Source organism: Marmota flaviventris, chromosome 1, assembly GCF_047511675.1.
Source record: "Marmota flaviventris isolate mMarFla1 chromosome 1, mMarFla1.hap1, whole genome shotgun sequence".
In the NCBI taxonomy this organism is placed as follows: domain Eukaryota; kingdom Metazoa; phylum Chordata; class Mammalia; order Rodentia; family Sciuridae; genus Marmota; species Marmota flaviventris.
The window spans coordinates 11,355,753-11,376,498 of NC_092498.1; the positions used below are offsets into that span (position 1 = coordinate 11,355,753).

General features: G+C 38.6%; 1 protein-coding gene across 8 annotated transcripts in view; it reads left to right on the forward strand.

Moving 5' to 3' along the window:
* Tpk1 (thiamin pyrophosphokinase 1) overlaps positions 1-20,746 on the forward strand; it is a 339,523-nt gene that overhangs the window by 184,169 nt on the left and 134,608 nt on the right. For all 8 annotated transcript variants that reach the window (XM_027943417.2, XM_071611250.1, XM_071611276.1 and 5 more), the window contains one exon: positions 14,879-15,025. In XM_027943417.2, coding sequence (XP_027799218.1) covers positions 14,879-15,025 — 147 coding nt within the window. The remainder of the gene's footprint in view (positions 1-14,878; positions 15,026-20,746) is intronic.

Here is a 20,746-nt window from a genome sequence, read left to right on the forward strand (position 1 = left end):
TTCAATATATATTTTTTTCAATGAATAAATGAATTTCTGGTAACATCAGTACAAATCCAGAGGACATTGTGACAAACCTCAGTTGACTTATAGAACTCTCTGGGATTCTTCTTGGAAGCATTCATGATGTCATGTCACTTGTCCTGCAACACGTGAGTAGATACTCCAGCATCTTTCTCATCTTTACCATTTGTGATAATGAACATAGTTATTAAAAGTAATGATCCCACCTTAAACTTTTCTAATAGATCAATCTCCAAAGAATTGTAGTTAGACGTTAGATGTTCAAGTGCTTGGGATAGGCCTGGCACTCTTTCTAGCTACATGATGGTAGAAAGATATGAATGTATTTAAGTACTCAGCATATGCCTGTGTGCCCCTCAAAGCTCCTGTTAGACAATGCAGGATGTTCACAGGTACATGATTATATTATGAAGGCTTTAACCTAATTAGTGGATTAATCCATTTGAATTGATCACTGGGTGGTAACTGAAGGCAGGTAAGGGCATGACTGGGGGAAGTAGATCATTGGGGGCATGCTCTTAGAGAAATGTATTTTGTTTCTGACAAGTAGAGCTCTCTCTGATTCCTGTCTGCTGTCAACTGAGCAGCTTTTCTACACCACACCCTTCCACCATAATATTCTCCCTCACCTCAGGCTCAGAGTGATGGAATCGGCAGACCATGGAATGAATCCTGAAACTGTGATCCCAAAATCACCTTTTTTGTCCGCTAAATTGTTCTTCTCGGGTATTTTTGTAACAGTGACAAAAAGCTGGTGAACACAATATATGATTAAATGTCCAATAGTATATTATCATTTATGATTATTTGATCATGTATAACTTTGAAAGGGTGTGCATTATTTTTAATTAAAAATTTTAGAGTTAAGATACCTTCTTTTATTTCTTTAATTGGTATGTTATAACTTCTTGGATCTGTTTTCCTTTTTTTTCAATTTCTAAGTTGCTTGCAAAAGTCAAGAGCTAAAAAATGAGAATATGTAGAGATTGTCCCATAAGCCATTGTGAACTTGACAGTAATAAATCTTGCTAACTCTCATGAAGAAATAATGAAAGCAGTACTGTATAATTCCAACATCAGCTCTATAACTGAAGCATCATAAGACTTTTATGACAGGTTTCACTGCCTTTTTTGCTTGTGCCTGTCTACCTCAAAGGAATTACAAACCTAAATAGGGAATGTTTATGAAATTCTAGAAAATAACATGATACACAGGCACCATGCACATACACACGCAATTCAGTTAAACATTAAAATGTGTAGGTATACCACTCCTTGCTTTTGAACACATAGCTAACATTCTTCTGTTTGTCAAGGGCTAAAATAACTACTTATGCATTCATGTTTTGAAACAAATGCTGCGCAAGCTAAGTATCAGACAAGGAAGTGAGGAGAAGAAAAAGATTTCTGGGCATTGAGTGCTAGCAGATTGTTTCCTAGATCATTTTGGAGAAGGCTTCAAAAGAGGAATTCACATCTCTGTTTCTCTTTCTTCTTAGAGACCAGCAATCTTTTTTATAGTGCTGTGCAACAAGAGAAAATAGATAAACCCAGTGCTTTGAAGTGACTCGGGAGATGTTCCTACGGATATAAAAAAGCTTACTACCTTAGAGGCTATGGCAACCTAATCCATCCCTGCAGAGGAAAGGCAGGCTTTTATAGACCCCAGGACAAGGGTTAAGTTTATCTGTTTACCAGGGATCTCAGCTTGATGACTAACTTGCCAGACAAAATTTCCTATTAATTCAGAGAGTTACAGATTTGGTTGCTGAGGGGCTCTTTGGCAGAACACACCCTGACCTTATGTGAAAAGGAGGATTTTACTTTGAAATACAGCATTGCAAAGATGCAGAAACTGCAGATGGAGAAAGAAAATATATATTGAGGATTTCTGTAAAAATAATGCACACATAACAGAACATCCTGAAACTGTTTATTAGATTATAAAATTTCAACTTCTTATCCTGAGTTTCCCTTAGCAGGACATGTGATGATTTTCCACCGTAATGACAGCATCTCTATTTTAAAGAAATGATTTGCTTTTACTTAAGTCATGACTGGAAAAAAACAAAAACAAAAACACTGAAATGATGTGATTTCCCAACAGAGATAGTCTTATCAGATCAATATACATTTTAGTGGTGATTAATTAGGTGATCAGGAGAAATCTGTATCTAAATACATTCTTCTTTATGAAAGGTGCTGAACCTCAGTGTCCCAGAACATGCGGTTTAAGTCAGAGAAGGATATGGAATCCTATAGTTCCTACTTTACACCCTTCACTTTTAGGACCTGGAAGTAGAAAATGTTTTTTGTTTGTTTGTTTGTTTGTTTGTTTGTTTTTCTGCTTCTATGACCCTCTCCTTCTCCAGTAGCTGTTCTCCTCAGCATCTGTGGGCAACACACTATCCGATGGCAGCAGGTGGCATATTGAAATCCAGATGTATGGAATAGAAATAAAATAACACCAGCCTCTCTCCTGGACCTACTATGTACCTTCTCTTCCAAGCAGATGTGTGAATATATATGATTCCCAATATGAACAGTAGATCATGAAAAATCATTTCATAATTTGAAACATTAGGAAATAGAAATATGTAAATTCAAATTTTACTGATTACATTGTAATTCTGTTATCTATTTCTACTAGATATTTTAGATGCCTATAAATTGACACTTTTTAAAATCATATCTATAGCAACTCTATTCTTTCCTAGCCCTGCCCCTCTCATTATTGTGAATTAGCATCTGCATATCAGAGAAAACATTCAGCCTTTGGTTTTGGGGGATTGGCGTATTCAGCTTAGCATGATATTCTCTAGCCTCATCAATTTCTATTACATTTCCTTTATCCATTCATCTGCTGAAGGACACCTAGATTGGTTCTATAGTTTAGCAATTGTAAGTTGAGCTGCTATAAACATTGATGTGGCTATATTACTACAGTATGCTGATTTTAAGTCCTTTGGGTATAAACCAAGGAGTGGCTTAGCTTGGTAAATGGTGGTTCCATTCCAAGTTTCTTGAGGAATTTCTATACCACTTTCCATAATGGTTGAGCCAGTTTGCAGTCCCACCAGCAATGTGTCCCCACATCCTCACCAACATTTATTGCTGCTTGTATTCTTGGTAATTGCTATTCTGACTGGAGTGAGATGGATTAGTTAGAGGAGAGTGAAGGGAGGGGAGATGGCCTGGAGGAAGGAAGAATCAGGCATTATTACCCTGTGTACATATATGACTACATGACTGGTGTGATTCTACATCATGTACAACTAGAAGAATGAGAAATCATACTTCATTTATGTATGATGTGTCAGAGTGCATTCTACTGCCATGTATAACTAATTAGAACATATTTTGTTTTAAAAAGCATTCCTTTAAATAAATTATTTCAGAGAGGTATTTTATCCCAGATTATAGAGAGACTGTAATGCTCATAGATATGGAACACATTTAGCCAAATCACAGCTAGCATTGTGATTAACTTGAAGGTAAACTGTAGGGTGATAAGGTGATCAGCTCTTTTGTATACATGTTTCAGCTGACACAAACTTACTGAATTGCAAGAAGTAATAAATGCTACCAAAGTAGCACTTTTAACATTTTCATTTGGCATTATAAAATGGTCCACTGCAAATCTAGAAACCAAAGTGTTAATGACCAAGTACAAAATTTGCAATCAAAATGCTCTCTGTTCTCCCAGAAGGTGGAAAGGGGATAATTAACATAAACTATTTATATTGCACCAGATTGCAAAACCTAATGATTGCACTGTAGCAAGTCTGAAAGCTACCTAGTATAAACTGGACAATAAAAAGTGAGGAGAGTTTTATACCAGTAAGCTTCGAGGAAATAATACACCAAAAAAATACTACAAATAGTCAAATTATTTCATCCAGACATGGAAACCAAGCATTTCATGTATCATTTTAGACAATAATATGCAACTGAGAGTTATTTTATGGGTGAAGCAAAGCAAAAAAGAATTGTTGGGTGAAAATGAATCATCATGAAGCAAGAGAGGATAATTGCTATTAAAAACCGAGCATCGGTACAGAAATACGAATCTTCTGAGACAAAAGCATCTCTACTGAAGTCAGTCTGTTTCCAAAATGGTTTGGACAATTATCTGCCATTTGTCCAACGTTCCAAGTGGTGGGAAGGACTGAAGAAAGAGGACATGGGACTCCATTTCCTGGGACCTCATGACCCATTATCCACAAAAAGGGAAATAAAGACTGTTAATATCCATTAAGAGACTCAACTTCAGTAAAGCAGCATGTATGTTGGGAAATTTTTAGCCACAGTGAAATATACCTGCTACTTTTAGAGTAAGAGTTTAAGCATGCATTTTAAATTTTTCTCTCCTCTTTTACTCTTTTTGTCTAACAAGCAATAATTTAGCTTCTATGAGCAACATTTATATAATACAAATTGAAATATCCTTTCAACATCTACTTCCAAGTATCTAATTGTTTCTGAATATGATATAAATCATTCTTTAATTTTCCACAAAATACCTTTCATTTTCACGATGCTAGGTATTATGATATTCCAAACCACAAGTAGTTTATCTTTCCATTTCTCACAAGCTCAGTAACTTAAAAGAATACCTTGGAATTCCTTTTCCCTGGAAGTATCTTCATATCCTGACAGTGTGAGGTTTGGAAGGGTAATTACCTCTATAGGTTTTATAATATCCATTCTATTTATTTATACAGACCCAGATATTATGTAATTGTACTCACTCATAAATATATTCCTCACTTTTCCCCTCAAATAATTTAATTTTCAGCAGAGATGAGCTGAACATAATCATATTAAAAAAAACTCATGAGGGTGTGTTTTACTTATTCTATTCAACTCTCCTTGCCACTCACTTCCTGATACAGAGAAATGTAAATACATGCAAATTTGCTCCTGCTATTCCTTGGTGCATTTACATGGGGAAAGAAAAATAATGAATTTCTATATTTTTATAGACAGTACACTGTTGTTTTTGTTTATATGGAAAAATGTCCCATCTCCAGGGATCTCATTTCTGTGGCTAGAGAACCTATAGTCTGGTTAATCAAGGAAATATTAGTACTCAAGACACCTTTGTGGGGAAAGAATGCATTATTACTGCAACCAGCCTTGACACATTTAACTAAAAGATTCAAAGCATGGTCCAGGAAAAATGGAAAGAGCATTTCATTTTCTGGGAGTTAACAAAGTCATTATCCTATATGCTGTCAGGACCAGTGTACCTGAAACTCAAGTGCCTTGACAGATGCGTCAAGGCCACCGGAAAGTCAAAAAGAAAAGCAAGGCTCGGTCTGAACTGCACATGCAGAAAGAGTTGCAGGGAGGAAGAATGGGCACAGCAGTCAGTGGGTTCAGTGGTCAGGGGCTAACACAGGAAAAGTCTTTACTCTCTGAATAAGGAATTTGAATTTTGATCTATAAGGTGATGGGAATCCATTGAAGAATTTGAAACAGATTATCACAGTTTAATTTAGAAAACAGTGTAGTAGTTGTTTTCAAGCTGAATTGAAAGGTGGGGATTCTAAGATACTAATGAAAGAACCAATTACAATGTTCTTTGAAAAATTACACTTACACTTGGATCATTTTCTCCACTAGAACTCTGAGAAAGAAATGAGGTCCTTAGACATTAGCCTTAAGGTGTAAACTTGATGATGAGTTTTTTTTTCCCCCTAGAATTGAGGCTTCTAAACTAACTGTTCATTTAACAAACATCTGTTTTATATGTGCCAACCACTCTGCTAAGTGTTGTTGATTGAGAAATGCAATCTGAATGAGACCCAGGTTTTGATGCTAGGATTTTGCTGTCCTTTGGGAATGCCCTGGTGTTCATATTATGCTGATAGGTTGTCACAGGTGCTATAGAAGAAGTGTGATATAATGATGAGAAGCTCATTAGAAATGGACCCTTCCCAGTCTAGAGCATCCAAAGTCTCCCCCCCCATGGAGGGGGTTACTCGGCTGAGTCCTGGAGATATATCTACAAGAGGCCAATGTCTATTCTTAGTACTTGAGGATAAAGGTAAAACCCTCAGTTTGATGATGTTTAACATAGGTCACAGGAGAGAAAGTAGTGGTCGTGCATGCACACTTTGTCAGTGCAATCTTGACATTTCTATCCTACACAATCAGAGAATGGGTTGGCAGGGAGGGTCTACACACAGCCTCATTGGGATGGGCCAGTCTCTTCTGGCCACATTCACAGCTGCCTCCCAAGCCAGTGTGACAGAATGGCTGCCAGCACGGCTTCTTCCTCCTAGTCAGCTGAGCTCTCCAACAGGTCAGGGCCATCAGTACTAGAGTGGGGATGAGGGTTTCAGCTGCCTGGGCTTTCATACTGCAACTCTCACCAGGAGACTGTAGTTTGCAGCTGATGGAAATTTCATCATAGAGCCTTTTCACCTTCTCTATAGTTTTCCAAATGCAAACAGGCCCTGGGATCTATTTCTCACCTTTCAGATAGAAATGTGAGCCCACCACCACCACCACTATTCAAAAAACTTTTCTTTAAAGTAGGCTATTCAAAAAAATTTCTTTTTTATAGCATGTGCCATGGACTAAATGGTTGTGTCCCCTACAAAATTTGTATGTTGAAAATCTTGATCCCCAGTGTGAAGGGTTTAGGAAATGGGGAAGTGATTAGGTCATGAGGGTGGAGTTCTGCAGCTTTTGACCACTATTACAAATACCTGCGATAATCAACTTATAATAAAGAGAAAAGGTTGATTTTTGACTCACAGTTTGGGAGGTTTTAGTCCATAATTGGTTGGGCCTGTTGCTCTCAGTGAGTGAGAGTAGTATATAATGGTGGGAGCATGAGGCAGAGCAAATCCATTTCCTCATGGCTGGGAAACACAAGAGATAGAAAGAGACTGGGGTCTCAGAGAGTCACCTTCAAGGGTATGCTCCTCATGACCAAGAAGTCCCAGGAGGCCCCACCTCTTACAGACTCCATGGCCTTCCAGTAGCTATAAGCCCCAAGCCACACCTTTTCCTACCTGGACTTTTGGGGGACAGTTATCCAAACTGTTGCAGCCTTCATGAATGGAATTATTCCTTATGAAGTGGCAGAGTGCTTGCTTCCTCTGTCAGCTGTGTCCCATGTGCAGATACAGTGAGTGGGTCTGCAAACCATGAAGAGGGCCCTCGGCAGAACTCAGTCTGCTGGGACCTTGATCATGCCATTCCCGATCCCCTGAACTGTGAGAGATACATTTGATATAAAGTAATTTGGTCATTTGTTATAGCAGCCTGAGCTAAGATAACATGTCTATGGCTTTATAACATTATAGTTTGACAAAGTAGGATGGAATCATTCTGTCCAAAGAAGTTCAGTCTTTTTAGACCACCCTCTACAGGGAAGGGAGGGGACAGTCCTGTGTTGTTTTCTGAGAACTAAAGCATTTCGAGAATGTAAACTTGGGGTGAGATGAGGATGTAATTTGTGGGGCAGCACTGGAGGCGATTGGACTTTATCTTGGGGATCCGGGGAAGCCAATACTTAATTTTAAGCAGAACATAGGCAAGAACAGATTTGAGATATGGAAAACTTGATCTCATTACCTACTGGAAGATTGCTTGGTTATTATATAGGCAGCAGTGCAGGTAAGAAGGACAGGCAGAGCAGTCTGGTTGTCCATGAGAAACTGACACATGAATTAAAGCTGTGTCAGGGAGAACTGAACAAGAATTATTTGAGAAAAATCCTGAATTTTCTTGGACTTTTCCTTCATGGATGGAACCTCATTATCTTGCCATTATAAAAGGTGCTATTTATTCCTCACCCAAACAGACTGACACTCAACTGGGACTTACAGTAAAATGTGACCTGGTTGAAATTGAAATGGGATCCTGAAGTATCCTTTCTACAGCTGCCAATATTCTGTGTTTGTCAGTGTAGCATATCTGCTGCCATAAAATCTGTGGTCTTTAATTTCTCTGGTTTCTCATTATATTTCACATCCATCATGGGAATTCTTTTACAGACTTACTAAAACATTCTTTGATATTTCCGAAGTTTTTTTTTTATTCTCATGTAGTAATTGGATTTTACTGGTTTCTTTCAGTTGATCTGTTTTTGCTCTCTCTTGATCAAAATCTGTCCCCCATAATCTGTACTGGGTCTTCTATCTTCAGATGAAGATAGAAGCAACAAATGTAATTGGACCAAACTCCTTTGTCATCTTTTTGAAGCCCCAGGATAATACAGTACAGATGTTTGAAAGGTGAAGAAGTTAGTTAGGCATAATAGCAAAGTCCTTTTAGCTCCTTTTATTTGTGTTGGATTGGTTTTGCTCGGGTCAGTTGTAACTCTCCATCAGTAGGGAGAACATGTGCTGGTGTCCGTGGCAGAGTCCTGATGGAGGCCTGCATTCTTGGGCAATTATTTATAATGTCCCCCTTTACTTCCCAAGTGTTTCATTTTGTACATTAAATTATATGACCACCCTATCTATAAGTAAAAGCCACAAGGAAATTGTCCATTTATGCATCTCCAGCACTCAAGTTATGGAACATAAATCTAATTAGAGTGCGCTGACAGTCACTGCCTCTTACTCTATTCTTCCTCTCTAAACTTTTTAAGGTCAAACAGAGAAAAAACTTGTAATTTCGTAACTGAAAGGATTTTGCTGCTATAATAGAAAAATGAAATTGCTTCTTCTTTTGGTGCTATGTGTGCCTGAATTAGTCTTGCCATGATTGTATTAGGACAAATAACACAAAGCCAAGTTTTACACTTAATTTTTAAACAAATAGTTATGACCGTTTTTTATTATGGTAGAAACCAGAGAACATGGGGCAAAAGAAGTGAAAGGAATCTTGAAAAATATGCTAGTGAATTCTAATCATCCTCTGTTTTTAAGGATGAGCCACCTATGGCCCAAGGAGGTCATGTATCGTGTGTATACTCACATGGCTATTTACTTAGTATATGACACTAGTCAGATCTCTAGTGTATTCATCCAGGATTTCAAGATTCTTTTTGCCAAATGTGATGGCACATGAAAAGCCAATGGTAACACTTATTCCCACCCCACTCTGTGCTAACAAATAATGTCAGATATCTAGACTCGAGGATAGGAGACATATGCAAATCAGTCAAGATTTTCTTGTTTTCTTTTTCATATTTTCTATATTAATTAATACGGCATAACAGTTATGTGTTGGGTAGTTGTATGTATGTGCTCACAAGTATATTCTTGAAAACATTCCAGCATCACCAATCATCAAGAAAATGAAAACTCCTGTATTTGTTGTATGTTGACATTCTAACTCCACCTGAGACTGGGTTCTCACCACTTCACACCTGTCAGAATGGCTATTATCAAAAATATGAACAGTAACAAATGTTAGCAAGGAGGCAGAATAAAGGAAACCTTTTATACTATTTAAATATAGTATAAAAAGTATAAAAGAAACCCTTTTATGCTTTTATACTACTGATAGGAAATGTAAATCAGTATATCCATTCGAAACAAAGGTCCTAAGAAATTTAAAAGTAGAGCTAGCCTATTATCTCACAATGCCACCACTAGGTATTCTTTCAAAGAACTTGAAGTCAGTGTATGGGATAGGTGTACACAATGGAATACTGTTTAGCCTTAACAAATAGAAAAAGAGGAATTCTGTATTGGCAAGCCATGGATGAATCTGGAGGACATTATGCTGAGTGAAATAAGCCAGGTACAGAAAAGCAAATAGTGCATGATCTCACATACCTGTGGAATCTTCTGAAGTTGAACTCACAGAAACAGAGAGTAGAATTTGGTTGCCAGTGGCTGGGGTTGGGGAGACTGGGGAAATATCAGTCAAAGGACACAGCATTTCCCCTTCAGTGACCTCTGAAATTCCTGGCTGTCTTCACTGAAGTCTCCTGTATTTGTTGTGTCTTGACATTCTGACTCCACCGGAGACTGGGTTCTCACCTAAGGAGGGTGATGCTCAGAAGCCCTGGGGGTACTGCTGCTTGTGTTGCCTTTTCTCCCACCACGTCCCCAGCGTGGCCCTGGAAGCAGGGCTAGATGTCTTCACTGCTCTGTGCTTTTTCTAGACCCGCCTCTGCTCATGGCTGAAGTGACTAGCCACCTGGGCACTTAGTAGAGCTTGGAGATGTGCAATTGGGTGAAATACATGGTGGATGTTGGGGACCTCACCGGTGAAAAAGAATGTACCGAATCTCATTATTATTGTTCCATCGATTCCATGGTAAAATGCTGATATTTACATCCTTCACATTAAAATATGTCCAAATTAATCTTTTTCATTTTTCTTCTTTAAATGTAGCTGATTTTAAAATCCCTATGTGGCTTTCATTTTATTTCCTTTGGAAAGCACTCTTCCTTTCTTCTCCGCTAACACTCTCTGGAGTCTGAACCTCCTGTTGTCACATTGTTTCGTCCTTATTGCGTGCTCCTGGAGTCCTCGTTGTCATAGTCTTGGCCGCCTGCCTCCCGTCTCGTGAGGTTGACTGCTAAGTCATCAACACTTTTGTCAGTACTGTCTTAATTCATGGTACATTCTGTGTGCATTCAGATATACCTTCCAATACATGTACTTCTGGTTTTCTTACGTGCCTCCCTTGGTTATCTTGTTTACCTCTTTACTTCAGTTGCTCAATTCTATGTACATTTCTTGACCTTGGCCATCATAAGATTTTAAAACCTCTGCCCCAGTCCCTTGGGCCCTGGCTGCAGCACTTCCTCATGTTCCCCAGCACTGGGGTCCCCTGGCCACGCTCTGGAGCCCTTGTTTCTCTCATTCCTTTGTTCAACACACATTCTCTGGTCACCTGTTGTGTTCCATGCTTCACTCAAGGCACTGGAGATAGGAAACCTTTTCCCTCACATTACTTATCACCTAACTGGGGTGACAGCAGGTCAAACTTAATAAGTAAAATATTTGGCATGGGGTTAGATTTCGAGAGGTGCTAGGGAAAAAAATCTAAAGCTAAAAATGGCAATATGAACTGTTGGCCATGAAGGAGGGGAAGTTTTAGGTGGATGGCCAATGAAGGAAGTAAAGAAGCCAGCCAAGGGGATATCTGGGGATAATGCACTCCAGACAGAAAGCAAGTACAGAGTCCTTGAAGTAGGAGGGACTGGTGTCTTCAAGAACTAGAAGAAATGAAAATATGGCTGAAGCCGAGAGGAAAAGGAAAAGCGAAACAGACAGTGAGGTCAGAGATGTAACTAGATATCAAATCCTGCAGGGCTTTGTAGATTCTAGTGAAATCTGGAAAACTGTTGTGTACAATAGCCCATACGTGCAATTCCAGCAGTTCAGGAGGCTGAGGCAGGAGAATCGCAAGTTCAAGGACAACCTCAGCCACTCAGCAAGGTTCTAAGCAACTTAGGGAGACCTTGTCTCAAAATAAAAAGGGATGGAGATGTGGTTCAGTGCTTAAGGACCCCTGAGTTCAATCCTCAGTACAAAAGGAAAAGGGAAAAAGGAGTATTGTAAAGCTGTTGAGGGATTTTGAGCAGAAGAATGTTGTAATGTGTTCACATTTTAACAGGATTATTTTGAAACCGCAGTAAGACTAGTTTGTGAGTGAGCCAAGGCAGAAGCAGAAGGACCTGCTGGTGGCTATTGTGGCAGTCCTGTGAGATGCACGCGGCTCACACACCCGGTCATGTTTCGGTGGCTTGATCACAGTTGTGATGAGGTCACGGGGAGTGAGAAGTAGACATTCTGGATACATCTCAAAAAACGGAGCTGTGGCAGTTTCTTGAGGGAATAAATAAAGATGTGGAAGGAAGCAGGTCCGGGAAGACTGGGATCCCATGTGCAGCCATGATAAGAGCAGCTGAAGTGAGGAAGATATCGCTTATCCACCTTGAGGTCGCTGATGCAGGATGTCCAGGTGCAGATGTTAAGTGAGCAGTTAGCATTCTTGAAACTCAGGAGAGAATCGTATAAGCCTAGCACTCACATTTTTCTGATTTTTCTTACTTGCTGTAAATTTCTTGTTCAGTTGCCACTAGCGTCCTGAAGCTTTTTGATAATTCCTGGGGCCATGTGACTTCTCCCTGCCTCTAGTTCATTCTTTGAAGCGTCTCCCCCACACACCTGGCCCCAGTGCCCCGGTGTGCTTAAGTCCCTCAACCTCTTTGGGGTTCTTGCCACCACTTTTATGTCTTTCCAATGCAGCCTGTCCCTCATTCTAAACTGAAGCGCCCTCTCCACCAGCATTTTTTGTTTCCCTGTCTCTATTATGCTCCTTCTACCACTTTTTCCACAGTCCAAATAATGTGCCTATTTTTTATTTTTAGGAGTGTTCGTTGTCCTTCATCTGAATGTTGACCCCATGAAGGAAGGGACTTTCATTTTCTTACTGATATATCCCAGCACGTGACAAATAATCACTAAGTATTTGTTGGGTTTTTCCAATTTGTCATTAGCTTACAAATGAAACTTATGAATTCATCCAACATGTGTATGAGGTAATAAATGTGACATGCTGACTTTTAAAAAGCTACTAACTATTGGGACCCGTGCCAAGTAGGGAGGTATTTTGTAGGAATTAGATGGTGTTTACGCAGCCTAATTAATAATTAGCTTCTTGCCTCTCTGGTTATTTATCTTCAATGTTTTTTCCTGAGTTTTTATATGCTTAGGGGAGCTCAGTAAATACCTGTTGTGTATGCCCATGCAAACGCAGTGCTAGAGTCGGGATTCTTGTGCTTCCTCCAAAAGGAGAGACACATAAGAATAGCAAAGATTATAACAAAGCATGACTGGTGACATTAGAAATAAATGTGGAAATAAAAGCTTTGGCTCCACCTAGAAAAGGCACTCGTGCCATCCACAATGGCCTATTTTCTCTGGAAGGCCCTGTCCCAATGGCACTAACTGTCTCAGAGATGTCAATCTTGCTTTGTAAAAACCTATGCAAATATGCAGGGGTGATGTCTGCCCTCTCTCCTCCTTCTCTGTGAATCCCTGGTCCCACTTGCAGCTAGGACTAGACAATAGCAGAAATGGTGGGTGCAACCCCTCCCCCACCCCACCTGCAGCTTGCATTGATCCACTAATGTTTTTAATCAATCTTGCTAAATACTTCCTGTAGGGAAAATGAGTAGTGATGAGAAGTAATCTTGCTGCTCCTTTCTTCTGAAAAATTCAGTGACTGATTTACAGATATTGCTTATTCATCATGATATCCTGTTGTAGAAGGTGGGAATTAAATTTCAGCCTTAAAGGTTATGGGATCCCTCAAGGCCCAGAGTGTAGTAATGAAAAATTGAGAACCTGGAAAAGGGATTCCAGTATCTGCACAGTGAATAAACTTCTATCAGACCTTGCTTCTGATGTGAATTTAGGATTATGTGGATATGAATATGCCAATGTTCTTTTCATTGGAGCCTTAAAACTGTCTCCATATTTCATGTACAACTTCTTTTGTTTCATTTCTCTTCAATTTAAAGCAAATTCTGTAATTTTCCTGAGGTCATGTGGGGTTCTGGGTCCTTCTCAACTGCACTGGAGTGTGCTTCTCAGAAAGACCTCCCTGAGATGCTACCACTTGATACCCCAGATGGAAGCCTTTGGCAAATCTAATTACTTACAAGTTATCTCTTTCCTCTGAAGACTAATAGGGGTCCTGTCTTTACCTATTATTCAGAGTAATACATGTCTCCTAGGGTACGTGGTCACATGTTTCCTAGGGTACATGGTCCTTTTGGGGCCCCAAATCTAATTCTTGGAGTGGTAGAAAAATCTCTCCAAAGATCATAGTGCTCCTATAGATGTATGATTTGCCTACATTAAAATAGTCTAGCTTAGACACAAACCCACCTTATCCAAAGTAATAATTCCTGTTCTCCCTTACTCTCTGATATGTTCAGAAATAGTAAATCCATTCCAAGTTTCATGGTTCCATCATGTATTGTGTGTTTAATGTTTTCATTAATCTTGTAATGATCCCACAGTGTGATAGTGACTCTGATTCTTCCCCAGGCCAGCAAGTCTTTTGTTGCACTCTCTTCATCTATTAATTCATCAAAATCTTGAGCATCTTTTAATGTGTTAGGCACCATCAGGTCACAAGAGCTATAGCCATTGAATGAACAAACAAACAAAAAACTAAAATAAAATAAAAATCCAATCAACCAACCTCATATCCTTCGGATTCTGGAGCTAATACATTATTTATGCCCCTAGGAATTACACGTTGGGGTACCATTGGTACATCAGGGTTGGACTACATTTTATCTCAGTTTTTTTTTCTTTAATGTACTCTTTCAAAACTGAAAACTCAAAGACTCTTTGTTTTTGTGCAAATTTTATTTTACAACAGAATTATTATTATTGTCAGTTTCTATATTATATAAGGTTTTCCTAAAATATTTTAATTAAGTTCTTCCATCCTCCATCTTTCTTGATCAAGATAGCAGTTTGGGGCTGAGAATATAGCTTAGTGATAGAGTACTTACCTAGCAAGTTCCAGGCCCTCGGTTACGTCCCTAACTTCCTCAAACCCCCATTTCCCCCCAACCCCCCGCAAAAAAAGAAAACAAAACATCACCTTTGACTGTGCTAAGTCAAAGACACCCACATGAAAGGAATACACAAGTGGATTGTTAAGGGGAGAGTGAGCTAGTTTTCTAGGTAAATAGGCACTTGGGAAAGACTTCGAGTTGGTTGTCCAGAGTTCTTGATACCCAGCTCTGCCACTTTCCAGTTATGTGAGCTCGATGAAGCGCATGAATTCTTTCATCTGAATAAGTAGCCTAGAGTATCGAAAGCTCCATTCAGGGTTTAATGCCACTTGGTTATTTAATTTCTTTAAACATGTGACTTCCCACTTCACCTGCTTACCTAGGTGGACGTGATCGTGACACTGGGAGGCCTTGCTGGGCGTTTTGACCAGATCATGGCGTCTGTGAACACCCTGTTCCAAGCCACTCACATCACGCCTCTGCCAATTATCATGATCCAAGAGGAGTCTCTCATCTACCTTCTCCAGCCAGTAAGTGAAAAAGTAAATAAAACAGTACTTCCTTCCATAATACTTCTAGCATTCTAGAAGATGCGGAGAACCTTGGCCTCCCTGTCTTTTAACTCTGAAGTACACTGTTTACTTATTTGTAGCTGCTTTCCTCTGTGGCCCCAAGTCCCTGCCCAGCACCAAGGCAGAGAAATCTCAAAGTTTACGTTTTATTGCAGCCAGAAGAAAAAGAAAATCTTGTAACTTTTAATTAAATTGAGTAAGAATTAAATTTAGCACATTTGCATTTAGAACAGTTGAATGTGAATGACACTTGAGAAAACCTTCAACACAAGGGAAACACAAGACTTGGCAAATATATCAAATGGAATTCTCATATATTTTGAGTTTTGTCCTTGTAATTGGAAACTGGATTTGATTTTGTTAAGTACTTGAAAACAAATGTTTAGCTTTTACTACTCCTAAGTTGCCTGATAATTAATTTTACTCCTTAAAGCAAATCTTTAACAATGACATCATTTTTATCCAATGATAAGTATCAGGAAAATTTCTATCAATGTAGGGCATAGAATAGAATTCTTACTAAATAAACAAATTTTATAAGGTTTATTGGTAGATTTTAATTAAAAAGAAATCAGCAGCTGGGTACAGTGGTACACACCTATAATCCCTGTGGCTCAGGAGGCTGAGGCAGGAAGATTGCAAGTTCAAAGCCAACCTCAGCTATGGGGAGGGGTCCATCATTTTGTTAGGGGATACTTCTTCCTACTCAGGAGGATGAAAGCCACCTAAGAAATTAAAGTCTAGAAGAATAATGAATAAAAAAAGACAAAGTCAGAAAGATATTTTCAAAAGAGGGAGACCTTGATAAATCCAGTGGTTTATTAAGGGCATACATTAAAGACAGGGATAAGATTTAAGGAGTGGAGTCTTGCTTCATGATGTCTTGCCCTCAGCAGGTTGATTGGCATTTTGGCAGGTCACACCCATCTCAGAGGGGCTGTGCAGCTACAGCAGGTCACCCCATCTCCAGTGCTGTGTGGGACCTTTGGCAAAGCTTGAATAGGGCTCAGAGTGTATCTGGGCAGTAAGCCAGAGGAAATGGCCACTAGAAGTTCCTAGACACCAGATTCTCCTATTCATTAGGCTGCCATATGCGATGTAGTCTGCACACGGCCCACAGATGGTTCTTGACACTCAGCAACCTAACACAGCCCTAAGTAACTTAGTGAGACTCTGTCTCAAAATAAAAAATAAAAAGGGCTGGTATGTGGCTTAGGGGTTAAGTGCCCCTAGGTTCAATCCTTGGTACCAAAATATATATATATATATATATGATTTTAAAAGATAGTGGGCAGTTGTTTTCTTTTTTTCTGTAGTATACCATTGTGAAAAATGTGTTGTTTAATGTAGCTAGTCAAATGTATACTGAGCATTGTTGAGCAAGTTTTATCTTTTTTTGTTTGTTTTACCCTTTTTTGTTTTGTTTTTGTTTTTAAATCTTGTTCTGGCTCTTTATATCACCTGGACTTGGTGCTTCCTAGGAAAATGTGGAAGAGGAGCTGAGGAATTCAGATCTCAAACTCCATATTCTTTCTTTACTTAGCAGTTATATAGCACCTGCTACATTGGGATTAGTCATACATTTGATCTCTGGTTCCTGTCTCGTGGAGGAGACATTTATAAAAATGTATTCATAACTGTGTTAGCTTTCTGTTAATATAACAAATACCTGAGGTGATCAAGTTATAAGGAGGAAAGGCTTACCTGGCCCACAGTCTTCCCAAGGCTTTAGTTTGATCATTGGCTCTTCTCTGTTGCCTGGGGCTGGTGGCAGAACATCGTGGTGGGGGAATATAGTGGAATAAAACCACTCATCTCGTGGCCAAGTCATGAAAAAAGAAAATAAGAAAGCGGCAGGTTCCCACTACCCTTTGAGATCATGCCTGATGACCTGAGACCTCCCTTGGCCCCACCTCCCCATAGAACCACCCTGGGGCCCGAGCCTTTATCACATGGACTTGTGGGGGACTCTGAAGATCTAAATGATAGCAGTAATGTCATTAAGAGATTAGTGCATAAAGATGATGAGAGAACAAATAATTTGGGCATGTGTAGTAAGGAAAAGCTTTGCACAGGCACACATGGTTTAGTCTCTCAATTAGTGCAACAAATATTTGTTGAATATCTTTTATTTGCCAGGCTCCTTTCTGGGGATAAGAAATCAACAAAACAGACAAAAACCTTTGTTTTCTTGGAACATACATTCTCCTGAACTTACATTTGAACAGAATCTTCATGGGAAAGACATTAGCTGCCAGTAAGGAAAGGTGGAGGTGCAAACGTGGGGGCCTTCAGAATAGGTGGTCCACGGCTGCTGTTCATTGTTATTGAGAATTACAGTCACAGTCAGGATAGGCAGAAGGAATGTTACAGAATTAACCCGAAACCATTTGAAGTATTATGCAGCAAAGATTAGTACAGTCTGATGTGTCTAATGACAAAGAATGACATTAAAAATTCTTAACTTTATTTGAATCAACACATCTCACTGTTGAGTAGGAAAATATTTGATGTTTTTACAAGCTGGAGCACATTTGAACTTCATAGCAATACTGTGAGGAAAGCAGGACAGGTAATAAAGGTTTTGCCTCAACACTTTTTCCACGCCACATTTCTTCTTTCATGGGGTTAATGGACTTAAATACAAATGACAAGCTCTTAAAACAAGTCACAGCCCATAGGCTGGTAATTTTCCATAAGCAGTGGCCTGAGTGGCCAGCAGTGTGTGTATGTGAATATATGTACATAAATATTTGTACATTTATGTATACATACACACATATAGAAATTTTTTTCCTACAAAGTCTTTTTCAAATAAGATAGAACTTGGGTTCACTTTAAATATACATTCCACCTTACTGCTGTACCTCTAAATTAAAGAAAAATGCTAAACTATAAAATGTCTTCCTATAACAACAATTTTATTTTATAAAGAAATTAAATGAATTTCCATTGAGATTTGTTAACATACATTAAAATAGTAAAATTCAATATAAATGTTAATTATCATGAATGTTAGTTTTGAGAAAATTGCTTTCTAAAATTTTCTTTACAACTATAAATTATCTGATATAAAAGATAGCAGGAGGAATAAGTTCTCTATGGGAGCTCTTTGTTTGGTAAACATTTTACCACTGCAAGAGAATTAATGTTGATTCTGCCATATTGACATTAATTGGCCAGGATGTTCCTTGACCCTAGAACTAAAATGTGCTTCTCTTGATCTTACCCTCAAGTCTTCTTAGTGATGACTGTGATGTTCTGTGCTTCTTTTGGAGAGTCTACATGTGAGACTGTCATGTGACTAGAATGTATAAATAAGTAATGATTGTTCATTGATTAGAGTTATGTTAGGCATTTGGGACTGAGCCTTATATCTAGAAGCAGTTCACTGAAATTTGTTTAGTGTGTTCCAGTCTAGTCTACAGTCTCCTTTTGATCCCCTTTCGGTAGTTTATTTTTATTTATGATAAGTTAGATTTTAAAACAAAGTCATGGAAGTATATAGCTTTGCATCAATATGAATATGCTTGGGTTATAAGCATATAAATTTTTATATTGTATTTTAGAATATGTCAATTACTACAGGTCAAAATATCTACGATTGAAAACCTTAGCATGTGTTTTCTTTGAAGGAAATATTCAATCTGCCATCTAGAAATGGAAGTTTAAAATAGGATGCATAATATTTCTTCCCTCAAAAGTAAGCCTCCCTCTTTTACTCCCCCCCCCCAAAAAAAATGTGTTCTGCGTAAGATACCATCACCTTCTGTGAGCAGGAGAGCTCACGAAAAAGGAGATGCCCCAACGTGAAGCATCACTGATGTCCGTGACCCGTTGGGCCGTGTTCCCTCAGAAGACAGGCAGCGCTCTGGGCTGTGTTTATCATGCTGCCTGTGCAGGCTGTGGGTGGCCCCGGGTTTCACATACACACTTTCTCATTTTCTGGTTCTGTGCTTCCGAGGAGCACAGAAACATGAGCTTCTGTACACTGAGCATAAATTATCTTTTATCTCCAAGTTTTATGACAGTTTATAATACAAGTTAATAGGATTTATGACCAAGAAATGAGATGTCCTGGAGTTAATAAGGTGTGCCTTTTACATTACCCCAAACATTGTTCAGTGATTCCTAATCAGGATTCCAGGACCGGATGCGGAGCTGGTGTTACAGAGCAGACTTCTGTCAGTCTTTATCTCAGTTGAGCAAACTTCTAAATGTGTTGTAAATATGCCTGCCTTGTGATCTCAGTTATGTTTTACTGCCACTTGCTTTCTCTCATCAGATTAATTATTTGCTGGGTGAAGCCTGCCCTTTTATATATTATATGTTTGTCATACTGGTAGTGAATAGGATAAGAAAGTGTTCATAGTCTGAGTAAAGCTGAATATTCATTTCGCAGATTTGACATGTGTAATATTTCTGCTGAGAGCTCAAGTCCTGGGTCCCTGTACCAATCCATACCCATGTCAAGCAGTCTTGTCAGTGATAGCCTCCAAGAAGTGAATCTCAGCATGATTTGAAATGGGGGCAGAGAGCTTTCAATTCCAGACAACTCTGAAATCTTCTATTTGTTGTCGTATTTGAATTCCTTTCTTTGGAAAAAAATTTTTTTTTTAAATTCTTCCCTCTCTCTTCTATAACTTTTGTCATTTGCTTGTCCTTGTACTCGGATATAAATTTTATGGCAGCAAAGAACCAATAGTCTAAACAGTATTGAAAAGTTCATTTTATATATAGGAATTTGCAGAGAATCTTATGAGATCTGCCCAAGGATATTTATAGTAATTCTTTGAAGGAAAATTGGTGCTGATATCAGAGACACATACGCGCATATCCTTGTTGCTGCAGTATTCATTGTTGCTGACACATAGTGCCATCAATGAAAGAAGGGATAACACAGATGTGGGACATAGACACCTTAGAATTTATTCAGCCATTAAAAGAACAATATCCGGGCTGGGGTTGTGGCTCAGCAGTAGAGAGCTTGCCTAGCACATGTGAGGCTCTGAGTTCGATCCTCAGCACCACATAAAAATAAATAAATAAAATAGGGGTACTGGGTCCAACTACAACTAAAAAATAAATATTTAAAAAATAACAATATCCTATCATTTACAGCAAAATGGATAAACCTGGAAGACATTATGTTAAGTGAAAGAAGTGAGACACTTCTTAAATTACCACGAGTTTTCTTTAATGTAGATGTTTTTAAAAGTTGATTGTGGAATGTATAATGGCAATTACTGGATGCTGGGAAGCTTTAAGGGGCAGGAGGGTGAGGGAGGTTGGATTAGGGAACTTACACACAATTCCATAGAAGTGATGGATTCTGGTCTTCTACAGAGAAGGAGTTACTCTACCTCATGATAAACTATTATGTATTTTATGAATAACTAAAAGAGGCTCCAAACACAAGATAATGAGGAGATGGAAATGTTAATTACCCTGATTTGATCAGTACACATTATGTACATGTATTGAAATATCACACCAAGCCTCTTAAATATGTATGATTCTTTAATATTAATCAATCTTTTAAAAAATATTTGAGGAGACGGAAATGCTAAATACCCTGATTTGTTCATTACGCACTCTACACATGTATTGAATTATGGCATTATTCTCTATTGATTTTTACAATTAATTACTTTTACAAAAGAAAACAAAAACAAATTG